This window comes from Lissotriton helveticus, chromosome 8 (assembly GCF_964261635.1).
Source record: "Lissotriton helveticus chromosome 8, aLisHel1.1, whole genome shotgun sequence".
Lineage (NCBI taxonomy): Eukaryota > Metazoa > Chordata > Amphibia > Caudata > Salamandridae > Lissotriton > Lissotriton helveticus.
This window is the reverse complement of record NC_136069.1, coordinates 910,087,320-910,105,693: the sequence shown is the minus strand read 5'-3', so window position 1 is coordinate 910,105,693 and position 18,374 is coordinate 910,087,320. Positions and strand designations below refer to the sequence as shown.

General features: G+C 45.6%; 1 protein-coding gene across 7 annotated transcripts in view; it reads right to left on the bottom strand.

Annotated features, from left to right (window-relative positions):
• The window catches only part of ST3GAL6 (ST3 beta-galactoside alpha-2,3-sialyltransferase 6), a 635,416-nt gene that overhangs the window by 10,661 nt on the left and 606,381 nt on the right, over window positions 1–18,374 (bottom strand). For all 7 annotated transcript variants that reach the window (XM_078657726.1, XM_078657728.1, XM_078657722.1 and 4 more), the window contains one exon: window positions 17,630–17,782. In XM_078657726.1, coding sequence (XP_078513852.1) covers window positions 17,630–17,782 — 153 coding nt within the window. The remainder of the gene's footprint in view (window positions 1–17,629; window positions 17,783–18,374) is intronic.

Here is an 18,374-nt window from a genome sequence, read left to right as displayed (position 1 = left end):
CACGCACACGATTCAGCTAGGACATCGCCGACTTCATCAGCCCGCATGCCCTCCCCTCCGCCGACTACATCCTCCTGGGAGACCTCAACTTCCACCTGGAGAACAACAGCGACCGCAACACCATCACCCTGCTCGACAACCTCGCCAACCTCGGACTCAAGCAGCTGGTGTCCACCCCCACCCACCTCGCCGGACACACACTCGACGCCGTCTTCTCATCCAGCAAAGACATCGCCTTCAGCCACGCAACAGGACTCCACTGGACGGACCACAGCTGCGTCCACTTCACCTTCAAAAGAACGACGATCCACCACCACCAGCAACAGGTTGCCCGAAGAAGCTGGAACAAGATCACAGCCGACCAGCTCACCGCCTCCCTGAGCCAGCACCCTCCTGCCGGCTCAGCGAACCCCAGCCAGGCCGCCGACAACCTCACGAAGTGGATCAGCAACTGCGCGGACGAACTCGCCCCTCTGAGGACCCCGCCCAGCAGACCCGGCAGCAGAAAAACCCCATGGTTCACCGACGAACTCAAGAGCTCCAAGAAGAACTGCCGAGCCCTCGAGAAAGTATGGAGAAGGGAACCAACAACGGACAACATGACCACCCTCAAGCTCGCCACCCGGAAACACCACCAACTGATCCACGCCACCAAGAAAAACACATACAAGGACCGGCTGGACAACAACGCACACAACTGCAAGGAACTCTTCAACATCGTGAAAGAGCTCTCCAACCCCAACGCCGGAAACAACGACATCTCCCCGTCGCAAGACCTCTGCAACTCCCTCGCGTCCTACTTCCACAACAAGATCGCGGACATACACAACAGCTTCAGCATCCAACCAACGCACGCCACAACCGCAGCAACGCCACCCACCACCACCCTCCGCACCTGGACTCCGATCAGCACCGAAGACACCATCCGCACAATGAACTCCGTCCACTCCGGATCTCCGACTGACCCCTGCCCTCACCACATCTTCAACAAGGCCGACGCTGTCATCGCACCCCACCTGCGGGACATTATCAACACCTCCTTCGACACCGCCACCTTCCCGGAGAGCTGGAAGCACGCAGAACTCAGCGCCCTTCTCAAGAAACCTACAGCGGACCCCACCGAACTCAAGAATTACCGTCCCATCTCGCTCCTCCCGTTCCCGGCCAAAGTCATCGAAAAGACCGTCAACAAACAGCTGGCCGCCTTCCTCGAGACGAATGGATCCCTCGACCCCTCACAGTCTGGCTTCCGAGCCAACCACAGCACCGAGACCGCCCTCATCGCTGCCACCGATGACATCCGAACCCTGATGGACAACGGAGAAACAGCGGCCCTCATCCTCCTGGACCTCTCCGCGGCTTTCGACACTGTCTGCCACCGCACCCTAGTGCAGCGCCTCGGCAACATCGGAATCCAGGAGAAGGCACTGGAATGGATCACCTCCTTCTTTGACGGAAGAACACAGAGGGTCCGCCTACCACCGTACAAGTCAGAGGCCACCGAAGTCATCTGCGGCGTCCCTCAAGGATCCTCGTTGAGTCCCACCCTCTTCAACGTCTACATGAGCCCCCTCGCGGCCATCGCACGCCAACACAACCTCAACATAATCTCCTACGCCGACGACACCTAGCTGATCCTCTCCCTGACCAACGACCCCGCCGCCGCCAGAGCCAACCTGCACGAAGGGATGAGAGATGTAGCCGAGTGGATGACGACCAGCCGCCTGAAACTGAACTCAGACAAGACGGAGGTCCTCATCCTGGGCTCCTCGCCCTCCGCCTGGGACGACTCCTGGTGGCCCCCCGCCCTGGGCACCGCACCCAAACCGACGGACCACGCACGCAACCTGGGCTTCATCCTGGACTCCTCCCTCTCCATGACCAGACAAGTCAACGCCGTCTCCTCGTCATGCTTCAACATCCTACGCATGCTACGGAAGATCTTCTGGTGGATCCCCACCGAGACCAGGAAGACTGTCACCCAGGCCCTCGTCACTAGCCGACTGGACTACGGCAACGCCCTCTACGCCGGAACCACCGCCAAGCTCCAGAAGAGACTCCAGCGGATCCAGAACGCCTCAGCCAGACTCATCCTCGACATCCCACGAAACAGCCACATCTCCGGACATCTGAGAGACCTGCACTGGCTCCCCGTCAACAAGAGAATAACCTTCCGTCTCCTCACCCACGCACACAAAGCCCTACACGACCAAGGCCCGAGCTACCTCAACAACCGAATCAACTTCTACGCTCCCAAGCGCCACCTCAGATCAACCAGCCACGCCCTCGCCGCCGTCCCCCGCATCCGAAGAGCGACAACAGGAGGAAGGTCCTTCTCCTACCTGGCCGCCAAGACCTGGAACTCCCTCCCGACCGACCTGCGCCTGACCCAAGACCACCTCGCCTTCAGGAAGCAGCTCAAGACCTGGCTGTTCGAGCAGTAACGGCACCCCCCCCTCCTAGCGCCTTGAGACCCTACGGGTGAGTAGTGCGCTCTATAAATGTCTTGATTGATTGATTGATTGACTCTTCCCTCCTCTATCTCTCCATGACCCACCCCAACTCTCATTTTGCTATTATGATCTTGTGGAAAAGTAAATTTTGCCAAGTTATATGTGCCTACGTGTTCCCCATCTTATGCTATATGTGCATGATCGATATGCATGTATTCCCCTCTAATCGATTAAAGACGCAATTATAGTTGTGTCCATCTTTAGTATGCCAGTTTCCAGTCCTCATGAAAACAACGAATATTAGGCCTATGTAAACCTACGTTGCCACATTTTACAGTGTGCACGTTAATTCATTGAATTGTCCCCGTTTCTAGGCCTCAAAAGGGCCCGGACACCAGATTCAGCTCCAGTCTTCTGAACCCTCTCCGAGGAGCGATACAGCCCCCACCTGTATCCCTGACCCTTCGCTTACTTCATGCCTCGCAGTGCCCGGCCCGGCCTGGCTCTGCCTCCCAATCTGCCAAGAGTATGTTATGCTTCTAGTTATCAGTCCAGCCCTCCTTCTCTGCATTCTTAAGCTACTGAATCGCATCAATAGTTTCAGTCATGGTCTAGCCTTTATGTCTCCATGTAAGAGAAATACTGTATTAATATTCATAGAATATTCCTCGCACACGCAATACATGTAGAATTATGCACGCATCAGTCCCAATGTCTAGTAGCCTTTGCCCTGATAACTTTTGGATTCTATCAATATGTACTCCAAACACCAGATACTAGATATGCTTTGGGTACATGTCGCTCTGACACTCCAGACTTTAGTCTCCTCTTCTAGCGCAGAAGTCATAGGCCCCAGTTCTCCCTGGTAACATTGCCCGTTTGCGCGCACCACTAGGTTAGAGGTCCCAGCTGCTCCGGTAGCCCCCTCCATGTTTCCGCCCCGTTTATGACACTTCTGTTACGTTTACATCACATGTCTATGTTTACGCCCTGTACACGCCTTCTTGTTACATCATTTTGCCCTTATCTTTCGCAACTGCTACGAGTCACGCCTACTGTATTGAATGTAATGCAATTGTTTTGATATATATACTGTGAACTGTTACAAAAAGTTACGACGCCCCCCATTATTCCCAGATCCTGTCCCCGGCAGCTGCCTTCATTTTATTCCCGTGCAGGCTGTCCTGTTCCTGTCCTTTATGCCTGATTAAAGCCTGTCGACTCAAGATACCTCGAATCCTGACTCTTATTTATTGAGCTACCTGTTTTATTGATTGTATTGAAAAATAGTACCGGTAATTAATTATTTATTTACCACATAATGGCGCCAGAACAGGGACTTGCCCTTTCCCCACGCGCCGGAGAAGCCACGCAGGCCCCCTGATCCTCTGCAGCCGTGACGGAACCATACCGTGCACGTGCAGATATTTCTGCTTCAAGTATCCCTCAGGCCAACGGAGGAGACGGAGGTTGCGGTCCAGCATCCAGACGAGGCGGTGAGGAACGCGGCGAGTCCCGACCAGAGCCCAAGCCGAGAGTCCAAGGTCCGAGGTATCCGGAGGCCCACCTGTAACTGAAGTCCGAAGTTCGTTGTCCGTCGTCTTAGCAGTCCAGTCCAGTCCGAGGCCTTCCGTTCTTGCTGCCCGGTGAGTACCGTTGCTGGGGTAGTATCTAGACAGGGTCAATTAATTTGTCTCTGGTCCGTGGGTTTGGGTACACAGATCCAACACGAAGTGTCCACCTAGGTGGATGCGGGTCCTGACGTGTCTCTTTATGGGACCGGTAAGTTTTCGTACTGTTTTAGCAGTGCATCTAGTCATTCTAGTAAGTTCTGTTCTCGAGAAATTCATGTGTTCTGTCCAAACTGTTATTCTAAATGTTATTCCATGTGTTTTCAATGTCGTGGTATGAGTGATTTGTTTTTTCCAGTCATTTTTGTGTTTATCGTGTATTGTATTGTGTTCAGTATTCCAGCCTAGACAATGCCTCTATTCTCTAAGTTACGTCAGTTAAAAACCCGGAAAGGGTTGCTCGAGGAAGCAGTTCCTGTCCCGCCTAGGGATAGTCCAGGTCATTTTATGTATCATAAGCATGGCTTAAGTGCCATATTATATCTAGACTTATGGGTGGATTACACCAAGGAATTAGAAGAAAAATATAGATGGCCCATGTCAGGTACATGGGATGCCGAGTGCATCATGCGGGTAGAAGAAGCATTATGGAAAAAGAAATCCAGACAGTCCCAGAAAGATGCCATCGAGTTATGGCGTAAAGAATCTCACAGAAGAACCGAAAAAGAAATCAGAAAGACAGAATTAAGTAGGGAATCCTCAGAAAAAGCCCAAGAAAGGGAATTAATCGAAGTAGGTGAACGAGTTAAAACCGAACAGTCAGACAGACAGAGAAATGCCCTTATTATGTAATTTTCCGCCGCCATTAGTTCCGATTAAGTTATGTCACAAACCGACCGCAGCTGATATTTTTCTCTCGTCCTATTTGGACGACACAGTCCCAGCATATGCAAATCCTGTTCCGCCAGCTCTCGTAAATAATGTAATTCCTGTTCCTCCAGCCACCGGGGCACCCGTTGCAGCACCTGTTACGGCACCCCCGGTCCAGCTTGCAGTACATGTACCCGCTACATCAGTCACTCTCCCAGCACGTACAGTACCCGTTGACGATTCTAGTCTAGGAGCTACGGGGGGAAGTCCTCCTGGAACCCCGCCTCAACACAGACGTATGACAATACTTGAGCTACATGAACGAGCGTTACAGCGTTCGCCAAAAATTCAGACATTTACAGATATCAAGCGAGCACTCACCGAATCAAGCCAGTCATCCTGCAGCTCCCGTTAAAGAGACCTGCAATTACTGTAAACAGCCAGGTCATTTTATAAACGAGTGTGCAGTTCTGAAACACAACATAGCTACTGGTAAGACTAAAGAAAGACCACGTCCGCCTAGACAAGAACAAGTTTCACAGACTTCTCAGCCACCCCAGAATGCACAACAGACAGTTCCAGCATCGCAGCCTATCGCTGCAACACAGCATGTTACACAGCAGATGTACCAGTATGCCCAGACAGAGTATCCAGAGTATCAACAGTATTCATGAAACAGCCTAGAGAGGGAGGTAGGCTTGCCTCTCATCGAGATACCTGTAGATCAAGAGGGTCCCTATGTACACAGTCAAGTATTAGGGAAAGACAGAAAGTTTTTGATTGATACAGGGGCAAGTAGGACTACTATCAGTCATGACGAGGTTCCAGGGGCTCCGCTCTCAGGCTCTAAAAATGTTTCCCTTGGATTTTCAGGAAAGCCGATTGTTAATGAAATTTCGAAACCAGTTACTCTAGAAGTTGGTCCATTGTCCCGAACAACTGATTTGTTACTCACGAAATCATGTCCAGAAAATTTGTTAGGCATCAAGACATTAAAAGAATTAGGTGCAGTAATTTGCTGCTCTCCAGAAGGGGTCCGATTGTTCCTGAGAGACTTTAAAGGTCATTATGTATTACGTGATTTTGATCCAAGATTATTGAATGTACCACAGCATTTATGGGCGCAAGGTCCAACTGATGTAGGTTGTATGCATATCACACCCCATCGTGTGACTCTCAAGCAAGGTATAGTTTTGCCACGAATAAGACAGTACAGATTGCCACCTGAGGCTGTAGCAGCCTTATCCAGAATTATTGATGAACTTATTGCTCAAGGAGTGGTTGTAGAAACTGACTCCAATGTATGTAATTCTCCTATCATTCCAGTCCTGAAACGTACTGATCCAAATGCTCTGCTCCAGTATGTCGATGATCTACTGATCACAGCCCGTTCTGAACGTGACTGCGAGCGAGCGTCACTTACGGTTCTGTATTTTCTGGCTGAGCAGGGGCACAAGGTGTCCCCTTCCAAATTACAATTCTGTGTCCAGCAAGTGGTATACTTAGGACACTTACTGTCCAAGTGGGGTAGGCAGTTGACACCAGACCGTATCCAGTTAATAGCGAGTCTTCCACAGCCCAAGACACAGAAGGAGGTACGAGCTTTTATCGGCCTCACTTCTTACTGCAGACAATGGATTCCTCAGTATGCATTTCTAGCCAAGCCACTGATACAGTTAACGACACAGGAGGCAGCCGTATCGACTGTCCTCCCTTGGACCCAGGAACATACACTTGTATTCAATGAATTAAAGAAAGCCCTATGTCAAGCACCTGTTCTAGCGACACCAAACTACAGTAAGCCTTTTACACTTTTTGTCACAGAACGCGATGGTACTGCATTATCTGTTCTCACACAAGATCAAGCAGGACAATACAAGCCCTGTGCTTATTTTTCTAGCACATTAGATCCAGTAGCCCAGGCGCTGCCTGCGTGCCTCAAGTCAGTTGCAGCCACAGCTCTAGCGATCAGACAAAGTGATTCCATAGTGTTAGGACATTCCCTGACAGTACAAGTTCCACACTCCGTGGAAGTTCTTTTAAACCGAACCCAGACTCAGCACTTGACAGTTGCACGTTTAACAGGTTATGAACTGACACTGTTCCAGCCACACACAGAAATCAGACGCTGCAACATTCTAAATCCTGCTACACTGTTACCGTCAGTTACTTCAAATCCGGCCACACATGACTGTGTGGAAGTTGTCAACACTATGACAAAGCCAAGACAAGACCTGACAGACATTGCATTACCTAATCCCGACCTGACACTTTATGTGGATGGTTCATGTATGAGAACAAGTACAGGAGAACTAGTAGCCGCGTATGCAGTGACTACTGAAATCGAAGTTATAGAAACACATCGTATTGACACCCTGTCTGCTCAAGCAGCAGAGCTAGTCGCTCTGACCCAAGCCTGCATACGTGCCAAGAACCTGAAAGTAAACATATATACAGATTCACGATACGCATTCGGAGTCGTACACGACTTTGGAGTGCTCTGGCAGGAGAGAGGTTTCATGACTTCTCATGGAACCAAGATTCAGCATGGTCTCCTCATTCAAGCTCTGTTAGATGCAATACATTTACCGACAGCTATCGCTATCATGAAGTGCAAGGCACATACGAAAGTTACTGACATCATTTCCCAAGGTAACGATCTAGCAGATCGAACAGCCAAGCTTACAGCTCAGGCTCCAGACATTCCAGTTAATACGACACAGACACCCACTCCAGATCAGACTACTTGTATGACAGTCAAGGACCCTACACAAGATGTCATAGACATACAGTCACATGCTACCCCAGATGAAATCAAGAAATGGTCCGAACAAGGAGGGGTCCAGACAGATCAAGGATGGTTGACGAAGGGAAAAGCCACATGGTTTCTCCCCGACTCTATGGTTCAAGTCATTATTAATACCGCACATAGTCCAGCACATCTAGGAGAAAAAGCTATGTTAGACAGTATTCAGAACCTTTGGTTCAACAAGCATTTACGAGCTGCAGCCAAGCAGAAAGTCCGTACCTGTATGATATGTTGTCAGTTCAATCCAGGTAAAAGTGTCCCGGTGGAGGAAGGTGGATTCCAACCTCCTGACCACCCTTTTGAAGTCTTCCAGATGGATTATATTCAGATGGAGCGATGTCGAGGTTTCAAGTATGTTCTCGTAGTTGTATGCGCTTTGTCCAGGTGGACAGAAGCATATCCAGTTCCAGATTACACAGCCGTGACCACTGCTAGGCAGTTGGTTCGTGAATTCTTTCCCCGCTATGGACTCCCTAGGGTCGTGTATTCAGACAACGGCCAGCCATTCTCATCTGAGCTTATGAAACATGTTTCCCTTCTGTTAGGGTACCAGTGGAAGTTCCATTGTGTGCGCCATCCTGAAGCGGCCGGTCTCGTAGAGAGACATAATCAGACTCTGAAAATACGCATTGCAAAAGTATGTAAAGAAAAAGGTGTAGACTGGCTAGTTGCCCTGCCAGTTGCTTTATTTTATATGAGGATGGTTGCACATTCCAGATCAGGTCTGTCCCCGTATGAGGTCGTATTCGGCCGCCCCCCAAACATGTGGGGTACACCTAGACCCCGCAGTATTACAGATGTTTCCAGTAATATGCTGACAGATTACCTAGCTTCCTTGATGTCTGCCCTACACTCTTGTCGTTCACAGGTTGCCGCCGCATTTCCAGACAACACCGAGGTGAAACCGCATGAAGTCGTTCCCGGTGACCTGGTATTCATCCGAAATTTTGATCGTTCAAGTCCGCTGGAGCCCCGCTGGAAGGAGCCTCGCATGATCTTGCTAACAACAAGGACCGCCGTAAAACTCGAGGGCAGGAAGGGGTGGGTCCACCTGAGCCATATTAAGAAGTTCCATGGATTACGAGAAAAGACTTTTGCTAAGGACTGCCTAAAAACAGACTCTGAACTCAAGCCTCCCCCGTTAGAGAAAACTCCGCAACAGGAGTATAAAGAGAAACTACGGTCTAGTAAAATAAGTCAGCCAGTTTAATTGTCTAAGTCCCTCTCGGGTGAAACGGTTAGACAGGTTCCTGACATGTATGAGATAGACCCCCATAGTGAGAGAGTTAGTCAAAACTCTAAAAGATGTATTATTGTTCTAAGTTTCTTGTTATTTTTGAGTCTTATGGTTACATGCACAAGTTATGCTTTACATTTATGTTTTCCAGCTTCACATGTAAATATGTTTTCTAATGCTACAGTAGAGCACACATTTAGTGATCTGCCTCCTCACGAGCTATCCTATCGTCTTGCTATGCGAAATAATACATTCATTCGAATGTTGCATTATTCACACCAGACCAGCAATGCCACTAATTGTTGGGTGTGTGGTCGACTCCCCCCTTTCCAGACACCGAAGGGAGTTCTGCCACTCTTTCCTTATCCGTTTTCACATAATGGTTCGTGTGGAGCATGGTCCACGTTAACATCATCCTCCAATGATATGTCCCTTCTGAATAGAACATGTTTTCCAGACAAGCAGGGTCTCTCCCATAGAACAGGGTTAGATCTAGAAAATGAAGTATATAATTTAGGTAATTATTCTTCGAATTTCATGGTCCTGAATGTTCAGTCCGATACTACTCCAGATTTGCCTGCCATTTCAGTACTACCTGTCAAAGGCGAATTATGTATCAGAAAGAATGGTTCCGCACATGTAGGACATAGTGATTGTACTACTACTGTCAAGTATAGTGACAGTGGGAAATCTATTTTCAAAGTCTCACGTCATTCTTATTTTGTTTGTGGTCAGACCGCATATGTTCGTCTGCCCCTCGATTGGGATGGAACATGTTACATTGCCTTCCTACTGCCACCAGTTTTTCTAGCCCCATCTGATTATCACAGAAACACACATCTAGTACACATTAGACATAGAAGGGAGATCGAGTTCCCAATTGTTGATCAAACTGAAACTACTCTAGAACAGTATCAAGACTTCAATAAAGGTTTCTTCTTTTTTATAGGACCTATCCAGAATAGTAAGTTAATACGTAGGTTAACCAGAACCCTTGAAGCAGTAGTGAATGAGACTACTTCTGCTCTAGGTAACTTAACTGAAGAGCAATCTGCTATGAGATTTGTCGTGCTCCAAAATCGTCTCGTTCTTGACGTCATATTGGCCGATAGAGGAGGAGCATGTAGAGTCATCGGATCTAGTTGCTGCATTTTCATTCCTAATAACGCGCCGTCTGTTTATTCAGCTATAACCAGACTTCATAAAATTGCCCATCAGTTACACCAGAATCCAGGCACCTGGACATGGTCCGGTTGGCTCTGGAGTATCATATCTGCTTGGGGATGGAAAGTATTGTCATTCCTAGGTATAGCAGTAATGATCATATTCAGTTGCTGCCTCTGTTTACAATGTGGCCCTGCGATTTGCGGCATGTGTGCTACCTCTTGTATTCCTAGTCCTAAGTCCCGTTCCAAGACAATTCGAGACGAGCAAATGATGCTACATGAAATGATAAACGGTATCATGAATATTGATGTTTCCTGATGGAAACTTAGGGCACAAGGAGGGAATGTGGAAAAGTAAATTTTGCCATGTTATATGTGCCTACGTGTTCCCCATCTTATGCTATATGTGCATGATCGATATGCATGTATTCCCCTCTAATCGATTAAAGACGCAATTATAGTTGTGTCCATCTTTAGTATGCCAGTTTCCAGTCCTCATGAAAACAACGAATATTAGGCCTATGTAAACCTACGTTGCCACATTTTACAGTGTGCACGTTAATTCATTGAATTGTCCCAGTTTCTAGGCCTCAAAAGGGCCCGGACACCAGATTCAGCTCCAGTCTTCTGAACCCTCTCCGAGGAGCGATACAGCCCCCACCTGTATCCCTGACCCTTCGCTTACTTCATGCCTCGCAGTGCCCGGCCCGGCCTGGCTCTGCCTCCCAGTCTGCCAAGAGTATGTTATGCTTCTAGTTATCAGTCCAGCCCTCCTTCTCTGCATTCCTAAGCTACTGAATCGCATCAATAGTTTCAGTCATGGTCTAGCCTTTATGTCTCCATGTAAGAGAAATACTGTATTAATATTCATAGAATATTCCTCGCACACGCAATACATGTAGAATTATGCACGCATCAGTCCCAATGTCTAGTAGCCTTTGCCCTGATAACTTTTGGATTCTATCAATATGTACTCCAAACACCAGATACTAGATATGCTTTGGGTACATGTCGCTCTGACACTCCAGACTTTAGTCTCCTCTTCTAGCGCAGAAGTCATAGCCCCCAGTTCTCCCTGGTAACACGTCATTGCCCGTTTGCGCGCACCACTAGGTTAGAGGTCCCAGCTGCTCCGGTAGCCCCCTCCATGTTTCCGCCCCGTTTATGACACTTCTGTTACGTTTACATCACATGTCTATGTTTACGCCCTGTACACGCCTTCTTGTTACATCATTTTGCCCTTATCTTTCGCGACTGCTACGAGTCACGCCTACTGTATTGAATGTAATGCAATTGTTTTGATATATATACTGTGAACTGTTACAAAAAGTTACGACGCCCCCATTATTCCCAGATCCTGTCCCCGGCAGCTGCCTTCATTTTATTCCCGTGCAGGCTGTCCTGTTCCTGTCCTTTATGCCTGATTAAAGCCTGTCGACTCAAGATACCTCGAATCCTGACTCTTATTTATTGAGCTACCTGTTTTATTGATTGTATTGAAAAATAGTACCGGTAATTAATTATTTATTTACCACAATCTCCCAAATAACACTTTCTAGACTCTTCCCTCATGTATCCTTCCTTGGACTCATCTCAAACCTCATCTTACTACTATGATCTCCCAAATAACTCTTTTTAGACTTTTCCCTCCTCTATACCTCCATTACCCTAGTCAATCAAACAAGCAGACCCATATGTCGCCAATCAAATGAACAACTTGTATTTCCCTATACTAGTCCACCACTTATCCTTTATGGGTTCTACTCACCGAAAATCACTTTAAAACCCGTCACAGGTAGTAATGCAGTGACAATTACTATTCTTTTAGTTTGCAGGTTCATCCACATGACTGTACTAAAGAATGGAAACAAAAAAGCTGGCATGAATCTTGGAAAAAGGGATTTCTCACTGCAAGTCTCTGGAGTACTCTGCCATACAAGGTTCAGTCCAATTCAGACTGTTAGTAATTTTGCTATGTGCTAGGTCTTATGTAGAGAATGATTTAACCGTATCCTTCATCAACGTTCTCGCTAGGATGCTCTCTTTCCTACTCAGCATTGTAACTTCCTCAAATACTGAAGGTATCTTCCCAGAAGCTCACAAGGCAGATCAGATACTTAGACTCAAAGAATCCTACACTAGAACATGATCACCTTGCCACTACTATTCCTCGGCAAGATCATTGAAATAGCAGTCTATATTAAACTCGGTGATGCATTTGGTGCAAACCATCTCCTACCCAGCTACCAGTCTGGCTTCAGATAACATGCAGCATTGAAACTGCTGACTTGCACAGCGTAGGTGATACCCTCCTGGCCACAGATGAAGATGACGGACCTGACCTCATGTTGTACATTGTACTTCTCAGCTAAGTTTGACACAGTCGTCTTGCTCATCCTTGTATGCACCATGGATTTTCAAATGAGGTTCACCAGCAATGTTCTTTGTTCAAACCAACAATATTATGGAGCCACCTAGTGTTCCTCTCACAGTTAACAGCATCGAGATTCCCCACTATGCAGATAATATACCATTACACCTCAAAGTCCTCTCTTTTTTGCCTCAGACATCCAATGCCTCAAACACTGCCTGCAAACCATCCTGATGTGAATGTCTAAAGAGTAACGAAAGCTCAATTCAACCGCAACAGAATTTCAGTTATTTGAGAAGCCTAACAAGCACGGATCCATGCAAACCTGACTCAATGACATGAACATTGGCAACTTCGATCCCCACGTTTTACTAAATGCCAAGTCACTTGGATTCACCACGGGGAACCAACATCACCCTCAAAAAACATATTGCAAAAAACTCAGCCTGATGCAAGCTCTGGCTTCTAGAGAAACTGAAACTGTATACTCTAGAAAACTATTTCGGTCTACTGTTCAAGCACTCGTACTCTTGCATTTGAATGGTTGTAACTCTCTGCTCCAAGGCCCACCAGACTCCACACTGGCACCCCATAAGGGCACCCTACACACTTGCAAGCTTTGCTCTACTACTGGACTGATGCCCCCAGAGGAGCTAATCATCCAAGTAGGTGTACACGAAGTTCCTTCTCTTCCCAGATGGGGTATGACTGGAATCAAAGAATCACAAAACATTGGTATCAGCCTGAGCTAAAACTACTGAAGTGTCTTGAACTTGTTTCTAATCTTGAAGAATAGTTATTTTGTGTGCTTCAGACTACTGAGCATGCAGAAATAGGTGTAATTTAAATCCACTGAGCAAAGGAAATGTATTTGATGTAGAAGAGACATTTTCTTCAGTGTCACTTTATTAAAACATTTTGATTGGAAATTTATTTCAAAGCCAGGATTAGCCTCCATCCTTCATATTTCAACATTAGGTTGTAATTGTAATATACTCCCTTCCATTGGCTCTTGAAGTAGAACCCTCCTCCCTTCTCTGGTCACCTTGGTTAGCACGAGGCTTTACTGAGCAGACAGCAGAAAGAAGGAGAGCATTGCCCGCTCCAATATTTTTTTCATATACTATGCAGGCTCTAGACCTCTATGGTTTTCGGAAACCAATACAGAAGGCTAGCGAAACATGGCAAATTGTAATTTCGGATCATGTTATGTTATGTTATTTTTATTTGTACCGCGCACAGCTGCCCCAGCAAAGGGGCGTCCTGGCGCTTTGCAAAGGTAGACATAACACAGCATTAAGTGCAGATAAAAGGAAAAAAAAGGCACCGCAAGGGACTAGATAAATAGAATCATGAGTACTCCAAGGCATATTTTGCTCCGTATAATAGAATCACGGAGGGAACGGTATGAAAATTAACACAATATAGAAGGGACAAATGCAACTGTGGTTAATTAATTTGGAAAAGACTGCAGATAGTTAGAAGTGAGCCTGTTTTGGAGGAAAACGAATTTACAATATAACATTGAAAAAAGCACTGAAGGAAATTGTAAGATGAGTAAGCCACGCCTTGGATTTAAAACACCTGCAGCAGAAAAAGTATAACAAGTTTAGGGTCTCTCCCTATGAGCAGGTCAATAACCCCTTTACTTAAATTCACACCTTTGTAGTAAAACAGGTCATACATTTACTGGGCTTCGATTCTTTTTGACCTCACTGCCAGATGTTAGAGGATCATGGTGTACAGAACTGTAGGTTGTTCAACTATCTATCATAGGGAGACAATCATTTACATCCTCTGTACATGCCCACTTTTATTGGAAGTAAAAAGAAATATCCAAAGAGAATTTTGATGGAGAGCAAAGCATACACTGAAGAATATTGTAATTTTGGTATTAAGTGTAAAAGAACATTTTTATTGATTGACTGATATCAAGCCCATAGACGCAAAATTGTGATTTTTGTTTTTGTATGCATGGGCTATGGCTTGTGCTTTGGTGTGTTTTAAAAATATATTGTATCTGCTTATTCTTCATTTTAATTTGTTATGATTGTAGTTAACTAATGCAATAAACCTTTGTCCTCAACAGTGGTAATCTGCTGTGAATTGGCAGGCCTAAGTTATTTGATTAATATGTGCATCGGTGTTTCTGCACGACAAATCATGCTTCACAAAGACGACCATCTATCCATTCAGAAGCAGGATGGGCTGCATCACCCACAGAAAGATTCCGTAGGGTGTTCAAACACAGAACACACGCTATTTTCAGTTTTTTTTTTTTAGAGTTGTCAGGATTTGTTTATAGCTTTTTACAGCATTAAAAAAATCTAAATGATAGTGAGGTGAAGCAAATGGGGACCAAAAGCACCGCACACGTTTATACAGACCCAGGTGGTGCACTATCACAGCCTAACAAAGTATGAAGCAAAGAGTCACTGGATAGCTTTGCCATCGATGCTACATCTAGAGCAAATTGGTGTAAATAGTGAAGGAGAGAGTGATCAGACCGGAAGAAGGGAATTACACTGCAAGTTCTGGAGACAGTCAGCTGTGGGTCCCCACTGGGGTTCCCAGAAAACTAACCGAATATTTGTATACTTTTAACTTAATGTATAAAATGGTAACACATGAAAGGGTGTATATGTACTGCTGTACATTAAATAACGCATACCAAAAACCAAGATGAACAAGAAATCCCCAATGGAACGAGGTAATTACAGAGGACTACTTCACCAGCAATGACTTAGGAAATAACCAGCACCTCAGCTCACATGGTCAAGAATATATGATGATACAACGAATTCCGTTGCAACGCATGCCTTTACCACGCATGCGTTACAACGGAATTCGTTTAGCACGCATAAACCTTTCACTGACTATTTGCGTGGTGACGTCATACGTCGTTAAAAGAAAACAGCATTTTTTTACCGATTTCTCTTAATCGACTCTGATGCCGACGTGACTTATGGTGAGTTGTTTTATTTGGGGGGAGACCCCCCCAAACCCCCCCCCTTTTTTTTTTTACTTTTACCACATATGCCTTTACTACAAACATCGTAGTAAAGGCATGCGTGGTAAAGGCATTAGTTGTAACCACGCATGCGTTGTACTGCATACTGCATGCGTGGTTAAAGATTTCGTGGAAACGGCTTCGTTGTAAAAGCCGTTTCCCCATGGTCAACTGTTCAAGCCCAGCCTGGTTCGAGTCAGACTGGTACAGCCCCAGTTGAAATGTTAGTCTTGGCAAAGGAAGAAAAAATGAATGACCTCTATATAACGCTGTGCATAAACTCACTTAAAGGCATGGCAGATCCAGGTATGCTGGGTTTCAGTTAGAAATTAGAATTTGTCTTGCAGCAACAATTGCAAACAATTACTTGAGGGCCCTCTCCATGGAGTGAAACCCTCAAGAATTGGCAAGCAAAATGGCACCACTGCAGCACAAAGTAAGTAACAGTAAGCTGCTGACGGAAACTTCTAAGTACCTAGAGCTGAAGTGCTGGTCAGCTCCTGCCTGCCTCAGAGTCTCGCCGGTGTGATATCACACGCCACACCTCTGCGATGCACGAGAAATGGCACACCAGGGATAGAAATGTACAGTAGACTGACTGCTTCAGCCTGCAGCACATTACTGTTCCACATGTCCTAAGAGGAGTACTAACAACTGCCTAATAGAGTCTGACAACCGGGTTTCAATCAACACTAGACAGAAAATGCATAGAAGACCTACATTTTGGTTAACCTTCTCTTGCCATGGACATGCTGTTGCTCGGGCTTTTTTGGGGGTGGAGGGCTGGTCTTAGTTCAGAAAAATGTGTCAACATTCTGAAAACGGTTATTTTCTAGTAGTATTGTGCTAGTTTGCCTTATTGTGACATCAGCCACTAAATTACAGCAATCCTAAACAGTTATCGCCATCACTTCCTCAACAAGAAATCAATATTAAGAATATTAAGAGAGTGCAGCAAAAAGTCACCAATATTTAATGACTAATCACCAACTACATTTTTAAGCCTTAATGGTCTAAACCATTCTGCCCCATCTATATGTTTAAAGCATGAAGTGCTTTAATGAAGCGCAGGGTATTTGCTTGGTTGCCCTGTGCCCCTGTGCCACAACGTACTACTATCTGCGTTCACGTGCACATACAAAACATAGTTTAAACAGGTTCGGCATTCGAGATGGAACAGCCATAACCAGTTAAGTGGGTCGCTTTATGTTGATTGTTAGCAGTTATGGTATACCACTTTCAACTAAGCCAGTTTCCCTATTTTACGTAAAAGAAAGGAGTACCTAACAATAAGTCAATAACCACAATTACAGGACAACACAGGCAGTGCCAATAAAGCCCACCCTTGCACCACCACCACAATACTCATCCAATGAGCATTAAGCTGAAGCTCTGAAACTAGCACAGAAGCCAGGATATTTACAGCTGCATCTTCATTATCTCTTGGACCTCTTTTGATATCCACCTCAAAGTAGCAGATAAGCCTAATTTTGATATGCTTTTTGTACACTCTCCCATTCACCACTCACTTGCTCGATACTCTAAACTTGTTTCGCATAATTCACCAAACTTGCAACAGCTTATACTTGCTTACTTTCTACCAAATTGGAGATGTACACTATTGTAATTTTGCCTATGAGATTTCATGCAGGTGACAAACGTCGCAATTCGCAAAGACTGCAATGTTGGTCTAATTTGTAAAACTTCACATTTAGCCAAAAATCTCACAAAAAAGTTGTATTTTCAAATGTTCCCACTAAAACTGATTTGCAAAACATTTCTCCAGATAAGTGTTTTCCTCAGCAATGTTTCCCCCCCAAAGCAGACTTTGTTCAGACTTTCTACCTTACCTATAACCTTCATGAATGTTGTGAAGTTTAAAAAAAAATAAACGTCAGTAAGTTTGTTGACCTCAATGTTCATAACTTTCCACACCTTTTACCAGATAAGTATTCTGAACACAGAAAACGTGGGCGGCGAACATGCCAAACTATCCTTCAAGATTAGTGGTGAAATATTTACAATACTTGGCCTGACACCACAAATCACAGTGTGGTCACCTGAAAAACGTAAAGTCTTCTTCAATGAAAACAAGAAAGAAATAACAGCAGTGAATACTCATTTATCTGAAGGTCCTAGTACCTTTGCCATGGACGTCATGGTGTCGCTTCCATAATAGTGTAAGGAACTGTTTTGAGACGTCAGGTTGTACTTGAAGCCCGCAATGTGGACTTCGCTGCAAATATGAAATGCAAATGTGATGCCGATCAAGCCAGTTGTCGGATGCTTGGGTTTCTAGAAAACAAAAGAGCACATTTAATGGTTTACCCAGTATACCAAACATCATATACATAATTCCAGTTCATGTCTGGTCAAACACCTGCTTTTTTGCCATATATCTATGTTTTTATGTGTGGAACCAAGATCAGGGCAATTTCGCATATTCAATAAATGGGGAAGGGAGTTAGAGGGTTATTAGCTAGGCTCGCCCTCCAATAATTTAAGTCAAACAGAAAAGGTTTCTGTTTCCAGATACCTTAGAGCCTTGCTAGAAGAAAACACAGCCAGCACTCACTGGGGTTGACTGTAGGAATTGTGTATAATGTATATAAAAAAGGAAAAGTTGTTCCTTTTTTAGGTGTCCCCTCACTCACCGGGGTTGCCCCACAGTGACATGCTTCATCATTGGGGCCATCCCAGTCCTCTACGGGCTGGGGCGTGCTACGACTTGCGAAGTTACGTAGGAGCACTTTTATGGACTATGTGTGGTGCATGTGTATTTGTGGGGAGTGGACTATGTGATGTGGGTTAAAAATACCTGCCCAGTAGGTTTTCAATAAACTTTATTCTGACCTCTAGGTGGTAATATTAAAAACGGGGTGGGGAG